Below are 24845 nucleotides of genomic sequence, written 5' to 3'. Positions count from 1 at the left end.
CTTTCTCTCTGCACATTCCAACTGCAGCTAAACATTTCCATAGAGCTCAGCTAACTAGAAATCTCAAAGTTTTACACCAACCTGGACAGAACCATCAAAAGGAAATGTTTCCTTTTTGCCAAGAGAAATGTATTCCTCTTTGTGACTACTGAACATTTCACAATTTACATTTCAGATGTTTTGCTGCGGTGGAAGGCAGTAATGGAATGATTATAATGAGACAGTGTGGTCTGCTGGATACGTCTCAGACAAATTCTGGACTTCAGCCCTTGTTTCTTAATGACATAGTAGCTTGATATAAACCCAAATGTACATTGAGATTTCCACATGATCCCATAGCAGGTGTGAAATTCCTGTAGCCATCCATTGTGTTTGTCCCTGTGTCCTAATCAATGTACAGAGGAGTCCTTCTTTGTTAGTAATAAATGCATGTGACATTTAAATTACTAGAAAAAAGTGACATTTGTTAAGTCAAAATAAATCCTTTTCCTTAGGAATAAAAGTGCAACTCTGAATTTGGAAAAATAATTTTAAAAAAAGAGTCAAATTTTTACATTTCTGCTCCTTCCTAATATATGTTTGATTACAAATGTCGATTCCAAGCGTTAGTAATGATTTACTTTCTCCTTTCCCCTGACAGCTGTGCGAGCTGACCGAATGCGTGGTGGTCGAAACAAGTTTGGACCAATGTACAAGAGAGACAGGGCACTGAAGCAGCAGAAGAAAGCTCTTATCCGAGCAAATGGACTGAAACTGGAAGCCATGACTCAGGTGATCCAAGCAATGCCAACTGACCTGACAATATCCTCTGCAATCCAGAACATCCATTCAGCTTCTAAAGGCCTACCTCTGAACCATACTGCCTTGCCTCCTACAGACTATGACAGGAGTCCCTTTGTGACCTCTCCGATCAGCATGACAATGCCACCCCATGGCAGTTTGCAAGGCTACCAAACCTATGGCCATTTTCCAAGCCGTGCTATCAAGTCCGAGTACCCTGACCCTTACACTAGCTCACCAGAGTCAATAATGGGCTACTCATACATGGATAGTTATCAAACAAGCTCACCAGCAAGTATCCCACATCTGATATTGGAACTCCTGAAATGTGAGCCTGATGAGCCACAAGTCCAAGCTAAAATCATGGCATATCTGCAGCAAGAGCAAGCCAACAGAAGCAAACACGAGAAGCTCAACACTTTCGGGCTCATGTGTAAAATGGCTGACCAAACCCTCTTCTCCATTGTTGAATGGGCGAGGAGTAGCATCTTCTTTAGAGAACTTAAGGTAGGTAATAATTTTACATTATATTATCATTCAGTCAACGAAAAAATACTATTTCTTACAATCTTGTACTTCAAGCAGGAAAACATGGGTTTTGTTTTCTCCCCCCCAAGCATCTCATTCTTTATTTATTTGGCTTGAAGTAGGCAAACTGTTAGAATGGAAACTTGCCGCTGATTTCCACCTGAGCCTGTAATTAGCTGTAGCAAAGAGATTCAATATTCAGTTCAGCTTTTCTGTACTTCAGTATTTATCACAACTATTGTTAAAATCCATAGGGCCTCACATAACCCTACTCCTTCCCTGTCAGCATCACTCACTGTCTGGCTTGTACTCAGGGTTGTAAGCACACCTGTTGCATCATTCCACATTCATTTATGTAATTATTTCATTACCTTATTTAACATGTGGGGGAATGCCATTTCTGCCCACCTCTATTCACACTTTATATAAGTTATTATTTGGAATATTCAGTTTCTCAATGGGATGATATTTTATGCATTCCCATGTGTCTAATAAACCATGCAGGCTGAAACCTAAGCAGAATATACATGGAAGAGAAAGCAATGAGGAAGTAGATACCTCAAGGACTCCTTTTGGTTCTCATCACCACTGATACATGGGGGATTCCTTTAGTCTAGGCTGCTAAAATGCTCTTATTTTTGCTGGAGCACCCAGGAAATCCTCATGCACAGCTTTTTGGTGGACAGAAATTCACCCATTTACATTTTTCAGACTTATTGTTTAAAGCAGCTTTGTGATCTGTTACGAGCAGGTCGGAAATTTCAAGTCTGAAATTTTAAGCCAGAAATTTGAGATCAGACAATAGGTATGAACTACAGTTTTTAACCACTGTCTTGATACAAAAATCAGCTCTGGAAAGAATAATCTTCAGTCTCAAAAAAACCCTCAAGATGGTGAACTCAACTCACATCTGAGTTCCCTGTTACATTGCTAATTACTCTGTGTGTCTGCTACAGAGAGATGTTTTTGCCGTGAGTATTTGCTACTGAAATCTGTGAAGTTTTGTCACTGCCTGTAATTTCTGACTACTTTCAAACCGAGAGAAAATAACTCAGCTTCCAAATATAACAATTACTGCCGGATTTCACTGAGAATTGAGGCTACATGAGTCAAGAGCACAAAAGGGAGATCCAATGAAAAGCTGCACTCAGAGCGCTTGCCCCAGCACTACATCTGTCATGACCATAAGGACATGGGCACATGACATAAAGCCAGATTACAAGAAAAGCAAGCTGTATATGCTGCATAGGCAACTCCAGCTTCTTTCCTTTTTTTTTTTTTTTTTTTGGTGAGCATGATTGCAGGAATCATTGAAAGCTCAGTCTATTCAAGGAGAAAGAAAAGAGGAAGTTTACTTAGAAAAGAAAACCAAACTGCATTAAAGAGAGTAAAAAACTGTCACGTTTGCTATCTCAGGTGAATACAATTTTGTAGTCAGCTATAAACCATGCTACTAATTTTAAATAATTTAAAAATTGAAACTGAGAACATGTTATATTTCCAATAGACTGTGTGGCAAATATTTGAGACAAGATCTTTCTATCCATACACTGGGGAGTATTTCAGTCTAGAGTAAGGTACTCTAGAGTTAAAAGTGATTGTCTTGCATATACCTTTCAGCATACAAACTGTTAAGTTTGAACTTAATCTGCTCAAAAATTCCATTTATGATTAAAGTGAAAAATTTTATAAGCATTCAACATGCTGGGGATAGTTTTAAATATGGCTTTCACCTCCAACTTCAGCCTGGATTATGCTCTTCAACCAACCCATGTTTACTAGTATGAAGACAAAAGATGCAGAAATTTGTTTATGAAAATGCTGACCAGCTTCTCCTGGTTCTGGATGTATTATACATTATCATGTACACACAGGTTTCTGTAAATACACAAAATCTAAAAATTTGCTACATAGAGCCTTTGGTTTATGAACTGATTTTCACACATTTGTAGAAGGCATTGCTTTCACCTTAGTGTTTGTACCCTTTGTATCTTGGAAGCTTCGAGATTAGATAATTCCATACCTTCTGCCATATCCTGATTTTTTTTTTTAGCTGGACAAGATCAACAAAATTGCACAGCATTCCAGAACAATAACAACTCTTTAAGAAATCCACCCACGTCCAAAATTTAGGGACCAGACTATAAACAATGCTAAGAACTTTTAAGCTTTTCAGTTTCAAAAGCATGTTTAGATCAGACCCTACTTTTTTAACAGCACTGGGTAACAATATCTCTCTTTTCAGTCGAGAAGAAAAGAACAATATTAAACAAAATATTTCCAAACCTTTCTTGAATGCAGTTCTCTTCTATCCATCCACGATTTCAGGTTCTTCTGATCAAGGTAGCAAAAGCAGCTATTTCAGATTACTCCACAGGATATGAATACCTGTGGGAGAGGATTAAAAAAAAAGCCATCTAAGACTATGACATATTTTAAATGCAGAAGGAAGGGGAGGCAATTTTGATAAAGATGCAATTAGATTTTCAGAACAGCTAACTTTGTTCCCTATCTATTCACAGCTGTGAAGTATGTATTTGCTCAAAAAGATATTTTACTCTTATTCCTACCTGTCTAAACAACTGAATATTGAGATGTCTTTCAGAAAACATCAGGTGCATTAGCAGATTTCTGTGACTAAAAATTGAAATTACTCAAATAATTAAACTGTACAGAACTGTAAATGTGGTTTGTATGCAACTCATCTTGGCTTTGTCATGATGAGCAACGCCTCACACAACTGGCTGTTAGTTACTAGGAGCATGTCTACAATTATTTACAATTATTTACTGCATCTTTTCATTATAAATTTTGTCTTACACCCTCATCAATTAATATAAAGGAGCAATCATTTTCCTTTCTGCTAAATGTAGTAATTTGTAGTTAGAAGAATTCAGAGGGAGGATATGATAAAAAATGCTGTCCCAAGTCCATCAGTGGCTTAGGCCACATTTACCCTGGAGATAATGAAGACCCACTACTGAGCTACAGCTTTTAAGTTTCCCTTATTTCTTTCCTTTTGACTGCAGATTTGTTTTTTTTTCAAAGAAATCTCAAATGAAAAAAAATCTGTTTTAAAACTTTATTTTCTGAAGCTTTCACGAGTTTAAGCTTATCACAATCCTCTCACTTGTTGATTTACAAATTTTCGTTGCCTTTTTTGGAATTTGTTGCAATTTCAGGATGTAAAAGGGAAAAATACGGACTGCATAGAACTACCCACAGCATGCACTGCATTTGAATATCACCTGTGTATGGATTTGAGTATGTAATGTAAGGGTAATTTTCACACTTGCCGAGGAGCAGATCTTCTCATCTTCACGTAGGATATCAGAAACTAAGGGAAAAATTAAAGAAGCCTACTAGTCAGCATTAATAATAATGTCAGAGTAAGATCCAAAGCAGCCAACTGCAATCCAGTAAATTTGAATTTAACACCTGCTAAAATCTCAAACATCCCTACATGTCTTGTGAAGTCAGAATACTTTGTAAGGAATAATTAAGCCATAAATTCTGGGGGTTGATGTTACATATTACTTTTTCATTCATAATGAGATATATTTCTCTTTGATTCTTTATACACAGATGAAATAATACAGAGGCTACATCCCAAGAAACTTGGGATAATAGTAATAGTAATAGTAATAGTAAAGAAGGCTTTTGTTTGCTATTCTGGAGCTGTTGAAAGCTCAGTAAATATAAAAGTAAGATATATCCATCTTATCCTCAGCTAAGAAAACTCAGGAATGCCCTGGGGATGCTAGATTTGTCACCAGCTGTCTTAGTCAGGTGAAAGGTCTTTGTACAAAGCTAAAAAGAAAATATTGCAAGAGTTTCTAGAGTCCAAAGGCTGTCTGGCCCCAAGGAATGATGCAGACAGCTTCTCTGGACTGGTCTTTCCTCATCAACCCACATCAGGGAAAATTCAAAGACTGCTTCCAGAGCTAACTATTACTGAACCCATAAAAGAAAGCAGTCTCTGGCTGGAGCAGGAGAAACACAGGACCTGCATTGAAAAACAGTCCTCAGGATACTTTCTTCTGGCTGAAGATCAGAAAAAATCAACTGAATGTTAATAGTTACAAAAGGCACTAAAAGAATGGTGACTCACAAAAAAACCTACCTTTCCTTATTTGGCTATTTTAGTGAGGATGTCATAGGTCAAAGTACCATGTGAGCACAAACCTTGTAGTGAATGATTGCAGGAAGAACCAGTGCACTTCATTGTAAAGAAGCTCATCCTACAATTATTCACTGAGTTTGCAAATTTAGACCATTCACTGATGTCAGACTGTATCAGTCCCAAGCCAGATTTCTTGCTGTAAGTGTAAATTTGCTCATGCTTACATTAGCTGTAGCCTTCAAACAAACAGTGGTTTATCCACATATCTCCAAAGAACCCTGTGTATAGAACTTGCACTGTACATGGCATCACAGATATTTTGGCAGCTCATAAACTAACAAAAGCCTAGCTTTGTGTTACATATTCCCCAGAAGTGAAACTATATTATCAGAGTTTCAACTTATTTCTGTAAGTGCAAACTTAATGTGAATAGGATTAACAGAACTCCTGGAGGCTCTTAATTTCTTCTGTGCAATCAATTTAGATAGATGTAATAATGTAATAGTTATATACCAGCTTTAATTTCAAATTTCAGTCCATATATAGTTGAGTATCAAGGAATGCATAGAAAGTAAGGAATTATACAACAGAAATCCAATAATTAAATGGAATTAGCACAGAATAGCAAAAAAAGGTTTTGGGTTCTGCCGGGGTTTTGTTTTTTGAGAAAAAGATCAGCACTGAAATACCGTAAACAGGTTCAGGATGATGAAAGGTTGATATATTATTAAGACTTGAGTAATCAAGTGCAATTTGATAACTTGAAGTGCTTTTGGACTTTGTAGTGTGTGTTTATCAGGACAGGAAATGCAACTCACATAGCTGATGAAATAAAATTTCTGCAGTGTTCTTTCAGTCACGGAAGCTGCCAGAAACTGAGGCGCAGGAATACACTTGATACCAGTAATGAGATCAGTTAATATGTTGTCATGTGTAACTGCTGATTTTTAGTCTGGCTTCAGTGTATCTGTATCTAAGAAAAACATTCCTCAAACACTTAAAAATGCAGAGGAACACACTGTTAGAATAAACTCCATGATGATGTGTCTCTTCTCTGGAAAAAGGCAAATTAAACACTGCATTTCAGCACGAGGCCACGTGATTTTGCAGCCTTTCTAAACAGTTTGTTCAGTGCTGGCACGTTTTTTAGGCATAAAGAGAAAGATTACATTCTCTTATGTCAGAGCTGGTACTTTAGTTTCACTCTGGTGTAGGATGTTATCACCCCTGGTAGCAGGAGACTGAGTTTAGTCTCTCTGGACTCAGTCATTTTCTGTCTAATACCCAGTTAAGCATCGTGCTGTGACTAAGAACCATGCTCCCATGTAGGTGTTTTTGGAAGCACTGCCACTTCTGCACCTGAGTGCACCTGCCCCCAGCAAAGTTACGGTGAACAGTTGTGATGCAGTAACAAAGTTTTGTTACTTACAGAGAAAATTTGAGCAAGTAACCATTCAAAAAGCTGCCATCCCCTAAGCAGAGATGTCATAGCCTGACATATGGACACAACGAAATTACATAGCCACAGCCACTCCTGCTACAAATCCTGAAGCAGACACTGAGTTAGTCTGAGTTTGAGGTATTGGTTACACAAAACAGAAGTTTAATATTACAGTTTAATTGTTTTCCTTCAAAATGTAAGCTTCCAATTTAAATTTGACAATTACCAGCAGTGACATAGAAAGATTACTTGGGTGTGTTAGCAAATGTATATCACGTTGCTGTAGGGCAAGATGAAAAACCAGTGCTCTTTAGATCCTGCATGCTGAGTAGTCCAAAGGGATGCTAAAGCTAACTCCAACAATAACTCCTGTGCTAAGAAACTGAACAGGGAATGCTCAGCCATGTTGACAGTCAGATGTATTTTCAGACAATTTTTAGCTGTTACTTTCTGCTGTGAAGGCCTGATCATTTTGCCAAATGATGGAGAGCTTTACACATTGAAAATTAAACAATTCCAATCACTTGGAAAAATCAGATATATTGCCTGATTTCACTTAGTAAGGTCACATTTTTATTGTCAGAATGACAGAGCTTCACTTGCAAATATTTTGCAAGTTTTTGCCCAGAAAACAAATCCCAAAAGAGCTGGTTTTTCATCTGCAAATTATGATATTTTACATAACCAGGCTGTAGATCTTAGAGCAGGAAGAGAACTTGTTCCATTCCAATCCAGTTTTTGTATGGTATCTGTATCATTCAGAACCAGCACTTGTATACAATACCTGTATCATATTTCTGATCTATGAGATGGCTCCCAGTTACAGTGGAAGTTTGCCTCTATACATTTATCAAAGCTGGTCAGATTTAAGGATGTTCTTCTGTCAACCCGTAGCCTTTAGGATCACCTGCAGTAAGGATGAAATCCCAGCCACACTGAAGTCGCTTACTGACTTCCTATCAAGCCCTGCTGAAGCTGCATCATATAAATGGATGCTCTTCTACATAGCCATATGAAAGCCTTGTGGAAGTACATCTGAACAAAACATACCTAGGAGAGCGAGAAACTGTGCAGGTGCTCACCATGAATGTTATTGGTGCTGCCTCTAGTAGCACCACAAATATGTTTTCCACAGCACTCAGTCATCAGACTCATTATTGGAGAGAAGGTGTAAAGCTGAGAGCTTTCAAACAGTGCTGCAAATCACAGGATCACTCAGAACAGGCGGGACACCTTATTCAGCTGTATAAGCACAGGAACATACTACAGGACTTAAGTATTTTCCATTCCAGCACAGTTTTATCCAGAACTAGTGTCGGCTAAGTCACCACACACCATCTTAGCCCATTACAAAATGGGTTTGAAACGTTTGCTCTCCACACGCCACAGAAACCGCCGGGCACGGCAGCGCCATCGCCTCAGCCTCACTGAGGGGCAGAGGCCGCCATCCCCCCACAGGACTATCCCACCCCACCTCCCTCACAGAGAGCCTTGGGAGCGCCAAGGACATGGCAGGATTGGAAGGGACGAGACAAGGACACGTACCGGCAGTGAGGGTGCCCAGGGCCTTGGATGGAGCTTGAACGGCGCCGTGGGTGGGGCCCAGGTGGGGCCGTGAGGGGCGCTGGGGCTGGCAGGTGAAGGAAGGGCTGTGCCCAGCGCAGGCATCAGCAAATAACATGGGAGAAAAGCGGAAAAAAGCGGCCAGCTCGAGCCACGGCTCCGCTCCTCTGAGCCTGCCTCTGGACCGAGTGAAGGGGTCGGGGCTGGCAGCCCGAGGTGCCGCCCGCAGCTCTGCGCTCCAGCGCCGCTGCAGCGCGGGCAGGGCAGGGCAGGGCCGGGGTCCGTGCCCAGCCCCGGGCTCCAGCCTCGAGGGGCTGAGGGGCTCCAGCGGCCCTCCCAGGGAAGGGACCGCTCACTTCCCTGCGTCTCCCCTCGAGCGGCTGCGGCGGGCACCGTGCCCTCGGGCAGCCCAGCCAGGGGCTCCTGTGTGCCGCGGGGACAGGACCCGGGCGGGAGGCGCGGGTGCCAGGCGCTCTCCCTCAGCCCAGCCGTCCGCGCCTGACCGCGCGGCCGCATGCAGGGCCGGGAAAGCCTTTCTGCTGAAAGGTGAACCGCCACATAGTCTTGCTGTAACGTTTCCCCAAAGCCAACTGCCGTCAAGAAAGTTGAAAGGCACGCATCAAATTTTCCCCGCAAATGTTCCTTATTTGCTATTTTGAAATAGGGATTGAAAGTTGTTGCTACTGGCATCACTGTAGGCACATTTTCAGTGCAACCGCAGAAGAAACAAAAGGGCAGATTTAAGGAGAAATAAAGAAAAACTAAGAAAGTGATGAAATACGGTGCAGGTGCAGGGAAAGTGAAGATGTAATTTTCTGTAGATGTTCTCAGTGTCCTTTTCCCACTTCTGTAACCTGTGGAATTTCAGTTATAGGTAGTTAGGAAAACATCAGGGTAGTCTGGAAAAAAAAAATTTAACACTGCGTCTTAGAAACATCCCACTCATTAAAGCAACCATTACTGACAAAAAAGGATAAATTAGTAAAATAAAATACCAAGTAACCATACTGCAATGAAAAAAGAAATTCCATTTTGTCTGATTCTGGAGTTTTCTGTCATATTCATCACTTGGAGAGAGAAAGAAACTAAAATCTGTGTTCGGAAATTCAGAAATAGAAAAATGCTTTTTACATCTAAATACAGCTCTTGCATTTGTTGAAAGAAAAGTTACTTTGATTTTTGTTGCTAAATAAAATCTTGGATCAAGTAAAATTAATTTTAAAAAATTAGTTAAGGCAACAATAAACACAGGAAATATACATGAATAAAGTGTTCTAAAAGTCAGGCAACTCTTTTAAGACTATAAATATCACCTAAGCAAGGCCACTATAATTAGCAAAGGGTGAACAAAAGAAGACATCCAGAAATAGATGGGGAGGAGGGAGGCTGGGAGGGTGAAATGTCTTGGTAAACCTTATTTGAGTGTTCTTTCCATAGCATAGGAAATGGTTCCAGCTAGCTCATGAGTTCTATTGGTATTAACTGATTTTAAAAGGACATTTCCATGTTGTCTCTATGCCAAGGAAATTCTTTTACTGGCGTGTTTGCTGAGTACAGGAAACATCACCCTGACTAAGTGACACTGAATGTGAGGAAGAATTGTATCTTTATTCTGGTGTTACAGTCAACACCGTCTCTTTGTTTCATCTGGATACCTTTTGGTATTTATTGGGGAATGCTTACTGCAATCTCCCAGTCTGTCCTGAGTAATGAGCACACTGGTGGTGCTGAGTCATAATCCCTCACCACTCAAGAAGCAGCTTTCTGCATCTCTTAGGCAACTGATTAGTCTGAGGGATGATCCAGCACTTCAGGGGAGGCAGATAGGGCTGTCTGGTCACAAGCTCAGCTGCTTCATCCCTCTTCAAGGTATGGGCAGAAAAGACTAACAGTGATGGGAACCTTCCTCATCCTATGGCCAGAATTCGCTGTGCAAGGAAATAAATATGTACCTATAACTGCTTGCTCGCCTAAATAGAGCTGAACAAATCAGCCTTGTAGATAGAATTTTTCAGTGTAAGTCAGGCTGTGCTTATGGACCCAGCCTTGTACTGCATATCAGAAAAAGCTTTACTGTAACCAATGAGAATTTTGTCCAAGTAAGAAGGGCAAGATCTTGAATACAGTATTTCCATTTTCACTCATAGCATTTGCCAGTTTTCTGTTTTCTCCTGTAAAGCTGCCTGTGTCAAGCATCTAAGTTTCATTTGCCACATTACTTCTAAATTCCTTATCTGCTATCTACTTCATCTTCTTTTCCTTTCTTGGGAATTGTGCTAGTGCCATGGCCACTACATAGGCGGCAGTAACTGCAATTATTTGTGGCTCTGGGCTCCACTGATCTTTTGCTTCAATCACTCAGTGGTTTCAGTGACAAACCCTCAAAATCTTTGTGCACCATTTCTGGAAAAGATAAATATTTGAGAAAAAGTTTCATGGTATGTGGATCATAAAGGCCAGCAGTCATCATACTGATATTTCTAGAGGTCAGTAAAAATCACAATAAACCTACAAAGTTATTTAATTCTAAGTATTAACTTTCCTTCATGTAACAGAAAAAACGTGAAAGAATAACAAGTGCCAATTGCCCAGAGTTTCTGTTTCTGCTCCTGTTTGTCTGTGCAGTGGTTTTAAGGCAAAAACAACCCTGTCCTTAGAATTGTGGGAGATGGCAGGGTTGTATTAGACTGGCTGCTAGGAGATATGAGACTAAATTAAATGGTGCAAATAATCTGATGTGCAAGTGCAAGCTCATACCCAGGTCACTATAGCATAAAATAGTTTCCGTTTCTTTTTTGACAACCTCACAGTCATTGATGTACCTTTTATCTACACATGGAGAGAAGAGCAGGACATAGAAAGCCAGCTTCTCACAAACAAATTCTACTGAGTATTGTTTGGGTTAGTACATATCATACTCATGAAAAACAAGAACAGGCAATTTTCTGCATCTGAGGCCAAGATGTGGGTCATCCTAACACTATTTGGAATATTTGCCATATTGCTAAGATTTTACCTAGAATTTCAAGTCTTTGAGAAATCCAAAATTGCTGTAAGAAGTAGCACTGCCTTTCTGATGGCAGGCCTTGGAAAATAATGGTTCTTGCTTACAGAACAGTGAATAAACAACAAGAATATTAACAACAGCAACAACTTTAAGTAGAAAGAAACACATGAAAATGTCTTTACGTTGTCTATGGCGTGGACCCATAATTTACAAGATAGGTTCTCATTTGGCAAGTGTGGTCAAGGACAATGCTGTCTCCTGACTAGGAATGAACTTGCAGGGAGAGTGTTCCCAGTAGGAAGGGTCAGATCTCAAAGTGTGTATTTACATGAGCAGCTCATTTGGTAAAGTTGAACCACATTTATTTTTAATTTGCATGCCTCTCCTTTAAGTCATACCCTTCTCCTCTTGACTTCAGTGGGAGCTCCACATGTTTTGCCTTTGATTCTGCTACATGCTGGCAACTCTAATTAGTGTTAACAGGAGTTCAGTGGAATTTCTGGCTCTCCTTTCTCTGTAAAAGAGTTTACAGATCAGGAGCTGGAGCTTTATCAAACTGGTATATGGTGCTTATCAAGAATGTATCTTCTTTTCTTCTTTTTCCCAGCCAAAGTGGAACTTAACCTTTTTCTAACAATGGTGGTGTAACTATGAGAAAAATGGCATTGATCATTCTAACAAGCTCCCTTTAGTTTTGAAAAAATTGCTTAGTATTGGCTTTGATTTTTTTAACAGGTGTAATTTCAGCTAGTTAACAAAGCCTTACTGTTTCAATTGCTATTGTAGTAAATTGGTGCAGTAGATACGAGTTAGAACAGCTCAATTCTCTGGGGCTAGAGCCTGCAATTCAAAATAAACCTCAGTCTGCTCTGCCCTATAGAAACTGCTTTGAACTCCAGAGGTATTTTGTATAGGGACACTATTGAGCAAGAGTGGGAGAATCCAGTCTTTTTGCAATGCTGCTGTTTTTATTAAGAATAAACAACCCCCACCAAACCCTCGCCATCAAACATGGCATCTTGGAAACAGAAATACCGTTCCATTTTAATCTCAGACAATCATACCCATGTGTACAGACAGACACAATGAACAGGAGCCACGTTTCACCTTCTTCCTAAGAACTGTCGCATGTGGCTTTCTGTGCTCACATAATCCTCCTTCCAATATTTCAAAAGACACAGACCTTCCCAGCATGATGATAAAGTTTTCCTGTGTTCCAATAATAAAAGTTGAATGTAGCAGTAATTTCCAGTTCCTCTGTGGTTGGGCAGCCTGTGAAGACTAAATCAGAAGTAGCCAACCTGCAATATCAGTGTGGGAGTCGGAAACAGATGTTCAGCGGACAATACAATTTGTTGTCACTGTCGATACTATATGGCACTTTTCCCAACAGAAATTGTCTGTAGCTGGAAAGGAATGTAAGGAATGATTCATGCCCCAAATTATTATTATTTGTTATATTACTGTTAATGTTAAATACTTCTTGCTTCATTTTGTTTCAAATGCCTGAATCAGAGAGGCATATCCACTCAAAAATACAATTACCTGGGCTTGCAGCATGCGTGTACTATGCAAACTAATTATTTTAAGGCTTTTTTCCTCAAGATATTCTGTTATACTATAACCAAGAGTCAAATTCTCTTCTTTAGAATCAGCATAATTTAACCTTCAGTTTTATAAAATAGCTCAGCAGCTATTTACATGAAAAGCACATGAAGGTAAATGAGACAAATTGTTTCATGTGAATCTGTGTATCTATAAAAATTAAAATTTATTATATCCATATAATAGTATTTTTATACATATAATAACATTTACAGTAGTTTATGTCTTGGAAATTCTAATAGACCATTTGGGCATTCAAAACAGATCAAACACTCAAATGAGCAAAACCCTCTATTAGCATATGATGGTAGCATATGATGCCTAGCCTTGATTTCCAGATTTCATGAATATTACAAAAGCAGATGCACTAGATCATACTTACTGTAAAAGGAAATGGACTGGGTTAGGTGCTTTTGAAATTAAATATTAATTTTTTCAGGGATACATCAAATATATTAAAAAATGCAGAAAGCCTAAGTGAAACCAAAACTAAATAAAAATTAATATATTCAGTAGAAGTGTAAAAAAGCTAAAGATCCGACTGTCAGAAAATTTGGTTGCAACACCTATATTTTACACAAAAAGTAACACTAGGTATTTTCAAAAATGAAGACATCTGGAATTTGACTTGGAGTTCAGTGAAACTGGTGACAAAAGTGACCTGTAATTGCTGACTGTTGTGTTTCTGACAGACTTTCTTTAGAGATATTAAAAAGAAGAAAATGTGTGTTTAATCATATGGCCTGAACAAGAGCAAAAGATTGTAGCACTATAAAATCAAACAGCTGTCTTATTTTTACAAATGCATGTGGCAACACTTCACAGTAATCTTTTTGTAATACTAATTTTGCATTTGTGTTTACTGTTGCAGCATTCTGCAACAGAGTGGTTTACTGCTGCACATCAGGTTTTAGTCAAGGGGAAACATGAAATGACTTTCAGCTGTGTGTTTCTTTGTAACTGCTGCATGATTTAGCCTCAGAACCTATCCATTGTCCAACTTTTCTTATACTTTTAGATGTAGTGAATTTAGATATATTTCCTGTAGAACACCAGGTGATTCTGAGAAAGAGCTTGATCATTGCAAAATTTTCCAAGTCGGCATGAGATGAAGAAGGATGAAATAGCTGATAAGGTAACATCTAGCACACTTGTAATCAATGTGCTGAAATTCTGTGTATGTCTGTATATGTTTATATACATTCATGGGTTAAACGGAGTTTTTCATCAAGTACATGTTGGCAAGTGCCAAAGTGATTTAGGATTAGAATGGGATTTAGGCTGATTTAGCTACAGTTGTATTTCTCATTTCATCATCATGCCAGGGATACTGTGACAGTTGTGGGTTTTCTTTAATTTATGAAATAGACAAAATTAAATGTCCATACCAGACATACCATTAGGTTATGGGAGTGAAAGAGAAGCACTGCATTGGGCCTTACTCTTTTGTCTACATCCAGCAGAGAGTCCTGAATGTACAAAACAGCTGGGAAACTTCCTATGTAGCACACCACTTGAAAAATGAATTCAATTTTTTTTTAAATTAATCTGATTTGGTTTATTTCAAATGACTGTTATTCTGATTCTGTAGTATATCTCTTTGTAAAATATTAATAGGTACAGAAGTGTGCTATCTGGGTCTATCACATCATTTTTAATATTAACTCTACTTTCATTTTTACCGCCATGAGAGTCGAATCCCAATAAATGTTTGAACTTTGAACACTTTTTATTGCAATACTTGACACATCATGGCTCATACAAAGTTTTAGTACTACTTAAAATTTCAAAAATTACTTGAGTAAAATAGACCTGTTTACAGAAGTGACTAATCCACCCTTTTAAATCATGATGCGTTTTTTTTGTTAATTTTTATCTGCTGAATGACACTTTGCTGTCTCTCCTCGTCAATTTATCTTTTTTGAAAAAGAGGGGCTTCAAAAGGAGACAAATGCTGATGTTCAGGTTACAGGAAAGATTTCCAAAGAGATGAGAGAAAAAGAGATTACTGAAATTAGCAGCAGTGTGTCTCGCCCGCTAGTGAGTGGAACGAGCAGCACTGGGAGGAGAGAAAACCCTTGGCCACCGCATAGCGTGGCTGTGTACACCAGAGTTACTTAGAGTGCTCTGAATCTCATCTTTTGATCTCGGGCGATATTTTTCTCTGTTATGTCACAGAGGTCACCTGGCTCATGTGTGACAAACTGCCTGCATAAGTCACAGTGCCACTGGCAGAGATTTGTAACCATGTCCCTGGTCCATTGCCTTTGAATTATTTCGCAGGCCCTCTGCTTTACATTTACACTCTGTCGGAAGATGAACAGGGGAAGGGAGTAAAATCAAGGGCAGGGTCTCATCCTGAAGGACAAGGGGAAACAGGTGGAAGGTTAATGGCCCTGGAGCGTATCCACAAGCCTCTCAGGCTTGATATATGGGCCTCAGGCCTAAAACGGGCATTGGCTTTCAAAGATATATTATTTCATTTGAGGAGAGACATTCTGGAGTTCCTGCATTTGTCTGCTGATAGATGATCCTCTGTCCACAATTGGTTATGGCGTGTGAGTTTTCCTTGGGCCTGCTCCCGTACATAAAAATTCTGCTGAGCTCTCCAACCTTTTGCATGCCTGTGAGAATGGGACGTGTGCGGGCCTTTTGGCAGGCAGCTGGATTTTTGTGGCTGCTATTTTTGCAATTCCTTTTGAAGCGCCAGGCAAGTGGGGGATGAAAGGCACTGCTGTTCATTCATACGCGGCCGGGAAGGGGCAGCCTCGCGGGGACAGACATGGGGCAGAAGAAGACGTCAGGGACCCATTATGCACTCGTGTGTCTGCAGCCCATGCAGAAGTCACTGCTACTGAGCCCGTATTTTATACTGGCCCATGCCTGCACAAAAATGAAAATGGGGAAATAATTTGCATTATTTTTGTGACCTCCCTTGGTTTATTGTATTAAAGTTTTGCTAGGGTTTTTGCACGTGCTTCAGCTTATGGGAAAAAAACTAAGATAGAAACTTTGTATCTTGAAATTTTTATGTCCTTCTCTGGAATGTTTACCTCAGGCACCTCACGAAAATGAGATGCTACTGTGCACGTCTCAGCAAAGCACCAGAAGCCCCAGAGGTGATTCTGCTTAGTGTGACAGGACTGTGCTGTGGGCAGGGCATGGTGCTGGTGGGACCTGGTGCCCCATCTCTTGTGGCCAGCTCAGAGGGGCACCTTGGCATGCACAGAGGAGCCTGGTGGCAAAGGCCGGGTCCAGAGAGGGAGCAAGTCCCAGATTCACTGCCACGATGGCATTCCCATGGCATCTTCTGTTATTGCATGACTGTCATAAATTGTGGAAAATCTGTTTAAAAAATGAAGTGCTTAATAAAAACCCCCAAAATCTTAACATGTATTTTTGTTTAACATAGCCTACATAACAGCTTCTTAAAGTCTCCTAATTATTACCTGATTGTAGTTACTGTTACAGGATTGTGTATCTAAGGCCTATCACTCCATGACAGCATGATTTTAATGAAACTGGGATATATATTTTTACTATATAAAAGATATTAATTTATATTTGTTTGAATAACAAATAACTGTTCTGTTTCAGTAGACAGAATTTGCTTGCAAGAATTTGCATTAATTATACTTAAATATCTCCTAGTTCTACCTTTTTTTTATTTTTCCTATACTACTAAAAAAGCAAAGTAAATGCAGGATATATGATGTAAGTGTCAATGCAGTTTGTTTGATTTGTTTTTGCAACAGTAAAGCTTGTACTTACATAAATTGTAAAAGCATTATATTGGTACCATGTTGTTTGAGTAATCAGGTTCTTCTTTTGCTGTCACTGAACTCAGTTGCTAATTTCTCAGCGCTCCAGTGTGAGCAAGATAAGGCTCATTCTGCATTTCAGCCAGTTCCTGTAGAAAACGTGCTGGTGCAGTGCAATTATTCTTTCTTCCTTCAGTGTTCTGCAGAGTTTAAGTTAGACAAGTGAGCTAGAAACTTGAGAGATATTTAGTGTCTCCTGCAGCCGTAGGAAGGAAATCTGAGGACTTGTTAAAAGGAGAGATTTAGAAGCAGAAATTCTATAGAGAGAACAGAACAGAGTGTTAGCAGGCAGGAGGATCTGCTTTTCCACTTGTTGCTTTGATAACGGATAAAAGGCTGTCATGAACTGCAGGCTACCAGCTGGGAGCAGATAGAGTAATCCCAGCAGAGGGTTGGCCCCAAACTACACAGGCATTCTTTTAAATCTTCAAGACCATAGGAAAGTTGTTTTTCCCCTACCATTGTCATCATTATTCATGATGATGTTTTTTCACCCTAGTTTAAAATGTTGGTCTAGTAAATCTACCTTACAATACTTTTATGTTGGAAATATAAGCAAATATAAGCAAAACCCATGTAGTCAGAGATATTTCAGCTATTTCATTCAACTGCCTGAAGATTCCCAGAATAAATTCCAGAGAACTGGATCTGGATGTGCTGTAAGAAATCTCTGTCATTTGATTGTAAAGGTATATTGTGCCCACCATGCAGATAATCATAGGAACAGTATGTCTTCTTCGTAATCAACACTTGTGATAAATTAAATCCAGAGGCTGTGTTACTGTGTTACTTGTAAAAGAATAGCAGCAGAATGTCATTTGTTAGAAAAGGAGCCCAAGTGACCCCTGCCCGGTACAAACACAGGTGAACACAGTGACAGAGCCTGGCAGACCCATGCACGCGTAGCCGTGGTGATGTGCATTGTGCCACCAAGGTCATGTTACCAACATGCTTAGACACATGCTTGGCTGGGCCAGGGGCATTTGTTAGCATGTTACATATGCTTGACAAGATGGAGTGTTTCAACCTGCATTATTGTGGAGAAAAAACAAAAATATTTAAGCCCCGGTTGTCCTTCTATATTGTTCATTTTAATGATATACGTAGGGGTCTAGCTTACTTTGTATTCTTATGCGTAATTACCCATATAAAAAAACACCACTCATTAGTGTTCTGTTCCACTGACTTAATTATACTCCTTAATTAAATCTTGACTAACTGGGGGTCACTGCAGTGTCAGTGGGATTTGTCACTGTTTGTCAGCAGGTGTCTGGTCACATCTATTTCTGGTTTCCCTGTTGCTGTATGCTGTTTAAGAGCATGGTCTTTTTTAAATGCAAAGGACAATTATGTATTACTTTGTTGTGGTTTGTGCCTTAAAGAAACATAAGTGAGTCCGTTCTGTAATACGAGCGCTCTCCCAGTCTTTATGTACAGGAGGTGGGGAATGTAGCAAGTATAAACCTTTTCAAAACACAATTCATTACCTCACTGGTGCTCATTTTCAAAGGCTTGTTCTTCCTGCAATCAAAAGACACGGTGTTACTAATTTATCAGATAATCTTGTGTTCAACAGGCATAAAAATATATTGCAAATATCAATCCACAGATACTACTCCTTTTCCCTATCTCCCAAACATGAAATGAATTTGAAACATGACCAGCAAGAACGAGCTAAATCAATATTACATGCATAACAAATACTACATGGCATGTGCTGCTATTGCTGTGCTGCTCAGAGTCAGAAGATCGAGGCTCCCGATTCACTGTTCCCTGAATAATTCAGTGGGCGTTCTGCATGTGCAATAAGGGCATAATACTGCCATTTCTGTCTGTTTCAAATTTACATGTTTTGGGTTTGTTATTTTAGAAAGTTACTTAGGGGAAATATAATTCCCATGTTTACGCATATAATAGGCACCTAATGTTCATCTGAATAATTGATTAGTCAAGTCAGGCTTTCATAATTAGCTATTGGCTTTCCAGTATAAGCCCACAAAGCACTTGTCAATCTACAGACATTTTTAATTTATTAATATATATGTTATCAAAAGAGCTGCAGTACTTACCTAGAAAGCATTATTTATTCTATTGAGGCTGAGGAAGCATTTAGATTCTAGACATGTATTTTGAATCTATTGTAACTTTCCCAGAAGATTATTTTTCTAGTCTATTGAAAGTTCAGAAATGTTCTCTGCCTATAAGCTCTTGCTAACAGTAGAAATTGGAGAACTTAGTGACATGTCTTACTGACTATAAAATAATGTGTATTACTTATTTGCACTCAGATATGTAACAAGCATCTGAATAGATGCCACTAGCAGATATCCCTAATGCAGCCACAGATTCTGTGACCAGACAGATGCATCTGTTGATAGCACGTGTGTGACAGTGATATTGCAATTACGAGTTGTGAGGCTGTATGGTAAATTGCAGAATCGTAAGATAAACTATATTTCTCATAAACTTCATGACCTTGTTTGAACTCTACCACTATTCCAGTTTTGCTTCCTTGTATTTCTGACCAGTTTTCAAGTGGTTGTTTTTAAGGTGAAAAGGCATGTGCCTTACTCAAGAAGTATATTGTAAGCCCACTGGTATGAAGGTCAAAAACTAAAACATTTGACTGTGAAATCCAGAATGAAAATTGTTCTTTTCTTACTAGAGGCAGGTTAAAACAATTGGACTAGAAATTCTATGGTTTTTTATTAGGAAACAAACTTTATGTTTCCATTGGGAGGCAGCATTTACTTCTAGCACTCGTTGAGTGTGAGGCACTGAATCTTAAAAAGATAGTGTTATTATTATTTCTGGAAAAGGTGTTTTGGTTCTGTATATGCTATAAGCTTACTTAGCCTTGGCCCTGGTTCAGGAGAATCACCCTCATTTTAGTGAAAATATTTAATCACCAGCTTCCCATCAGTGAGGTAAGGACAAGGGCTGTCCCAAATCAAAGTCCTTCTGAGACCTGTACTGTTGGATGTGTATTAGGTTCCTTGCTTTATAAGTGGAAAGATACAAATATAACATCAGGATTTTAAACCCCTTCTAGATCTAAAACACTTCTATTACAGAACAGCTTTTTAGTTTGTTTGGAAAGGACATGATGTAAAAACCACAATTTAGTGGTAGGAAAAAGTATACCCATTTTGGTGGTGAGATTTATGTAACTGTGGCTCACCACTATGAATTATGTGGTTTCACAGAATTCAGACAAGTTCTTGAGCAATACTGCAGTATCTTGTGCACCACACATGTTCTGCATACTCTCAGTTTCTATTGGAAGGTAGGAAAAGTACCAGAATCATTCTCTAGAAGTTTGACAACATACCTCCGATTGAAAAAATGCAAATATATTTCTAAGGGTGTCATTATAAACTCCCTCCTCTCCAGTATATCCTTTACTAATATAACCTTCTGTTATCTATTTTTTATATCCATTCCAAAATAATCAAAAATTAAATGCTAGGTTGCAAAGATCACATATTTAGTTTCTCTGTAGGATTAAGAACCAAGTTTGCAACTGCTGTACAGTTTTCTACATGACATTTGTACAGCGTTCACATTTCAATCAGTGTTATACCAATATAAGGATTTTCTACTGGGATATCTTTAAGCATAGTAGTTTCTACCTGAAAAGTGCTTATAATTTAGGCTGGTGTGCTAATTAAGGTTTTAAGCTATGTGAGCACTGAAATGTTCACATTCTCACTATTAATATGTTGAGTTCTTACTGGTTTCCCTATCTGTAACCCTGAGTTCAGAAACATTTCCCAGTGGTATTGCATTGCTTGGTTCTTCCATTTAGACTTTGAAAGAGCATTGTTTTCAGTAAGTGTTTTACAAGTGGAAATAGATGTGTCTGCTAAAGAGATTCATATTTGCATCATTAGACAGGTGTTCTGATCACAAGGCGGAAGAGAGATCATATACATAAACAATGAATTAAAATCCTGAATAGCATTGCTAGGGCTGTTTCTCTAGGCCACACTAAATGAGGGCCATTATGTGGGCTTTCAGATAAACTCACAAAGCTCTTATCTGTATAAACCTGATAGATCTGCCATTATTCTCAGTGACTAACAGAAGTTATATCATTTAGTTTCATTAAAAATGCATTAATCCTTTTTTAGTAACCTTTTCCTAATTCATTGATTCAATTATACAATGAACAATAAAAATGTTTGGTATAATAAAAATACAGTATTAAAAGTGTGTTATATACATAAATGTTTCATTGCAATGAAATTATTCAGAGTTTAAAAATATTAACAATACTAATATCATGCTCTGAGACAAAAAAGTGTACTTTTTTTTCAGCATCTCTGAAATTATACATGAAAAGAATGAGTCTTTAAAATGAGATGCCCGAAATGGTTGCTTATATGTGGTCACTTCATGTACAGACTTCCTGCAGAGTTGGTGATGTTTACCAGTACAGGTTGATTGAGGGACAGCAGAGCATTACAGAATGTATGCACATATTGCTCATAAATTCCGTGAACCAGGCTCCTCTGATCAGATCAATTCTCCCCAAAGTCACTGGCCTCTGGCCTAACTGAAAGCGGACTGACTCCCAGGGCTGGACCTTGAGTTAATGCAAGTATGGGGAACATTTTGCTTGGTGGAGGAACTCATGCACTCAGTGCATGGCAGCACTCTGAGCAACTTCCACAGCAGTGGCAGCTCCTGCCATCCCACTTACACCAGCTAAATAATTCAGACCACCAGGACTCCAGTCCAGCTCTCAGTCCGGCAGTTCAGCCAAGACTTTAAGTGATTTTGACAGAGCTAGTACTTGTTATCATTTTGTATTTGGTTTCTGGAGAACACGCTCTCTCTCAGTGGCTGTACTAAACTGCTCTCCCAAACGCCGACAGCCCGGCGCGGCTGAGCAGGTGCCTGTGGGACGCAGGCGATGCTGACGGCTGCTGTGAAAAGCTGGCGTGATTTCTGCAAGCATACCAAGACTAGAGGAGCAGAAAGCACTTCATATTTTCATTAGTCATCCCTTTACAGATTTACTTTTAATTCTTTCAGCAAAGCAGATTATTAAAAGCAATGACCTGAGGTCTTCATTCAGATCTCAGACTTGCAATCCTGTATAATGTGCGCCGCAGGGCAGAGGTCACACTGACGAGTCTGTTAATGTAGTCACTCTGGGATAAGATCAATCTCCATACTTCACCATATTGATCTAATAGCTCATTGGCACTTCCCTCTTTGAATTGATTAGCTCATGTGTGAAAAGAGATTGATGGGTTTGTGACCCTGAGGAGTCTGTCAGGGGCACACCCATGGCAAGGGAAGTGCATGTTTTCACTGCTTCATTTGGGTGGCTCATTATCTGGGTGCCTCATGGGGAATAAGGGTCATAACGTTGTTTTATGAATTATTTACAACAAAATATCACGTTTTTCCTTTGGTGCTCTGCCTGTACTGAATCCATTCTAAGTAGAACTGGAAAAAATACACATAAATGGCCACAGGTACCAAATATTTGTGTAAGGGGAACCATGACATAAAAGTGACCTTAACAGGTAATTTTACTAATATAAAATAATCATAATAGATATGAGAGTAGGAATAGACTTCATGGGTCACCTAGTCCATTCCCCTTATGCAATGACAGGATATTGATGATATCTAGAAATTAATTATATTTTAATTGCATATTCTGGATAAGTACTTACAGTGACTCTAGTTCAGACATCTCAGAGAACTTCATATGCACATTGCACTGTAGAAAGAGGCAATTTGAATGCAACATGTGAGTTACAAACTACACTATGCACATTCTTCATTTGCTAAAAGTATCCAAAAACCCCTCACATTCAACTCCATTTATCAAATAGTCATATATTTGCAAAATGCATAAATTTGATACAGTATATTGGATTTTGGTGCAGTGTGTGCTCATGCAAGAGGAAATACAAAAGGAGCTGTCTTATGAAGCTGAATGTAGAAGTTGGCTTATGTTAGGGTGTACTTTAAAAAAGTGTTTATTATCAAAGGCTTTACAGATACAAAGCAATAGAAGTAAGGACTGGCTCCTTGAAGCCTTTTGTTGAAACCCAGGCGTTTTTGTATTTCTGTCTGCATATGAATTGTAGAATCAGTCTTGAAGACATTCAGAATGTAAGAATGTCTTGTGCACCATTCAAGTTCAGGATTCTGTATAATGCCACAACTATTGGTATTTCATGGTTACACAGGACATCAGGTTATATGATTATGCTGCAGTGCAAAAATTACTGATCAAAATATTCTCGTGGTGTTGTTAAGATGATGGTCATATTTATATAAGGAGACAGGGAGTTTAAATAATAATACCTTGTATTATTTAACTGGACATTCTGTGTTTGTTTTGCAGGCTGGCAGTTTAGATTGAAAGGCTGATAATTTTATTTACAGAGAAGTGTCCATGTATGTTCCATGCAGTCAGGCAACCCTTTTCTGCTATTTGATTTATGGTAACAGAGATAGATACTGCCCAAAGACAGTAATAGTCAGTCCGTCCCTAAAGACCTTATACTCTGAAGGAAACAGACCCTCAGGCAGATTAGCCAAAGATAGAATTCAGTCCATTACCTGTCAGTGACACAATGCTGAATATTTGTATAATCTTGCATTCATTTACACTTGTAAATCATTCAAGCTATTCTATGTACTAGGAAAATTGCCTTGATACAGATTTAAGTAGCCATATTTTAAAAAGTTCTAATACAGCTCAGAAAAACTTATTAGAGACAGAGTCATCATGCACACTACTTTGGTAAAACCAGGATAAACCTGGGATTAAACAACAAAACTTCTTACATTTGGGTGTTATGGTAATCTTTTAGTCATGTCAAACCTTCAGTAATAAAAGTCATATTAAACCTAATTATAAATCAAAGTATTTCTTTGTTTTTTGAAAATCTAGGTTCTAAGACCTAGGTTAATAGTAGATTACCAGATACTTGCATATAAGCAATACAAAAAATGATTTTTTGAAGAAATTGCTTCCATTTTTTTGCAAGTTGTTCCATTGGCCAAGCCTCTCCCAGTCTGAAACTTAGCTGCCGCAATTGAGGTGTGTGGTGCACTCATGGGTGAATAGGAAGTAATTAGAGCAGCCTGATTTTGTTGTTCATCATCCCTGCTATCATTCAGAAACAAGCTAAGAAAAACACAGTAAGTTAGATGTACATATTCTCTCCATTTTTCCTAAACCCACAGCCAATCTATTGCATGCAGACATGTAGGAACCCAATTTAGAGACTCACAGTTTGGATACCTGTGCCCAGCTGTGACAGCAGAGAAAGTCAGAGGCTGACTGATTTGTGTCACAATCTATTGTCATTTTTGCCTATAAGGTTCCTACTCATTCTGTGTTCTGTACTGAAAAAGTTTCTCTCATCAACATACCAAACAACCCAAATAAACCAGTATCTTCAAAGATATTTTTTAAAATTAATATTAATCCTAATTGCAGAGCTAACAACAATATGGGACCCAAGCAGAGCTGTGACAATCGTATTTTAATGATACATCAGAGATTTCCAAATTAGACTACAGGAAACAGGAAGTAGGAATAAATGAAACAAAGCCAAATGAAAGGATGAATGGAAAAAAAACCATTTTAATACACACTTGCCTGTTCCTTAAGCATTCATTCGGTCAGGACTTCCTGTGATTTTTAATAACATGGCTCTGTCTGCTCTTTCACACTTGGCTCTGTTGGGAAAGGAGGTAATATTTTGAAGACAATGTTCCTAGTTGAAAGGATTTAGCTAGATGGTAGTAGCTGCATGCTGAGAGCCTCCTGCAATGCTTTTCAGATAAAAAGAGAAGTAGCAAGTGTTTCAGTGTATTCCTGAAATACTGTGTACCTTGTTGGATCATGCATCACTACACCTCCACAACCTTCTCGTATGACTTCAACTTCTTTTGGTGATGTTTTTTAGCATTTTTTCTATCAAGTCAGATGGATAC

General features: G+C 38.8%; 1 protein-coding gene across 1 annotated transcript in view; it reads left to right on the top strand.

Annotated features, from left to right (window-relative positions):
- NR5A2 (nuclear receptor subfamily 5 group A member 2) overlaps positions 1-24845 on the top strand; it is an 84623-nt gene that overhangs the window by 15664 nt on the left and 44114 nt on the right. The window contains exon 5 of the mRNA XM_041420748.1: positions 641-1287. Coding sequence (XP_041276682.1) covers positions 641-1287 — 647 coding nt within the window. The remainder of the gene's footprint in view (positions 1-640; positions 1288-24845) is intronic.

This window comes from Onychostruthus taczanowskii, unplaced genomic scaffold, assembly GCF_017590055.1.
Source record: "Onychostruthus taczanowskii isolate IOZ18803 unplaced genomic scaffold, ASM1759005v1 scaffold65, whole genome shotgun sequence".
NCBI lineage: Eukaryota > Metazoa > Chordata > Aves > Passeriformes > Passeridae > Onychostruthus > Onychostruthus taczanowskii.
The sequence above is the reverse complement of the archived record's forward strand: the minus strand, read 5'-3'. Positions and strand labels throughout refer to the sequence as shown.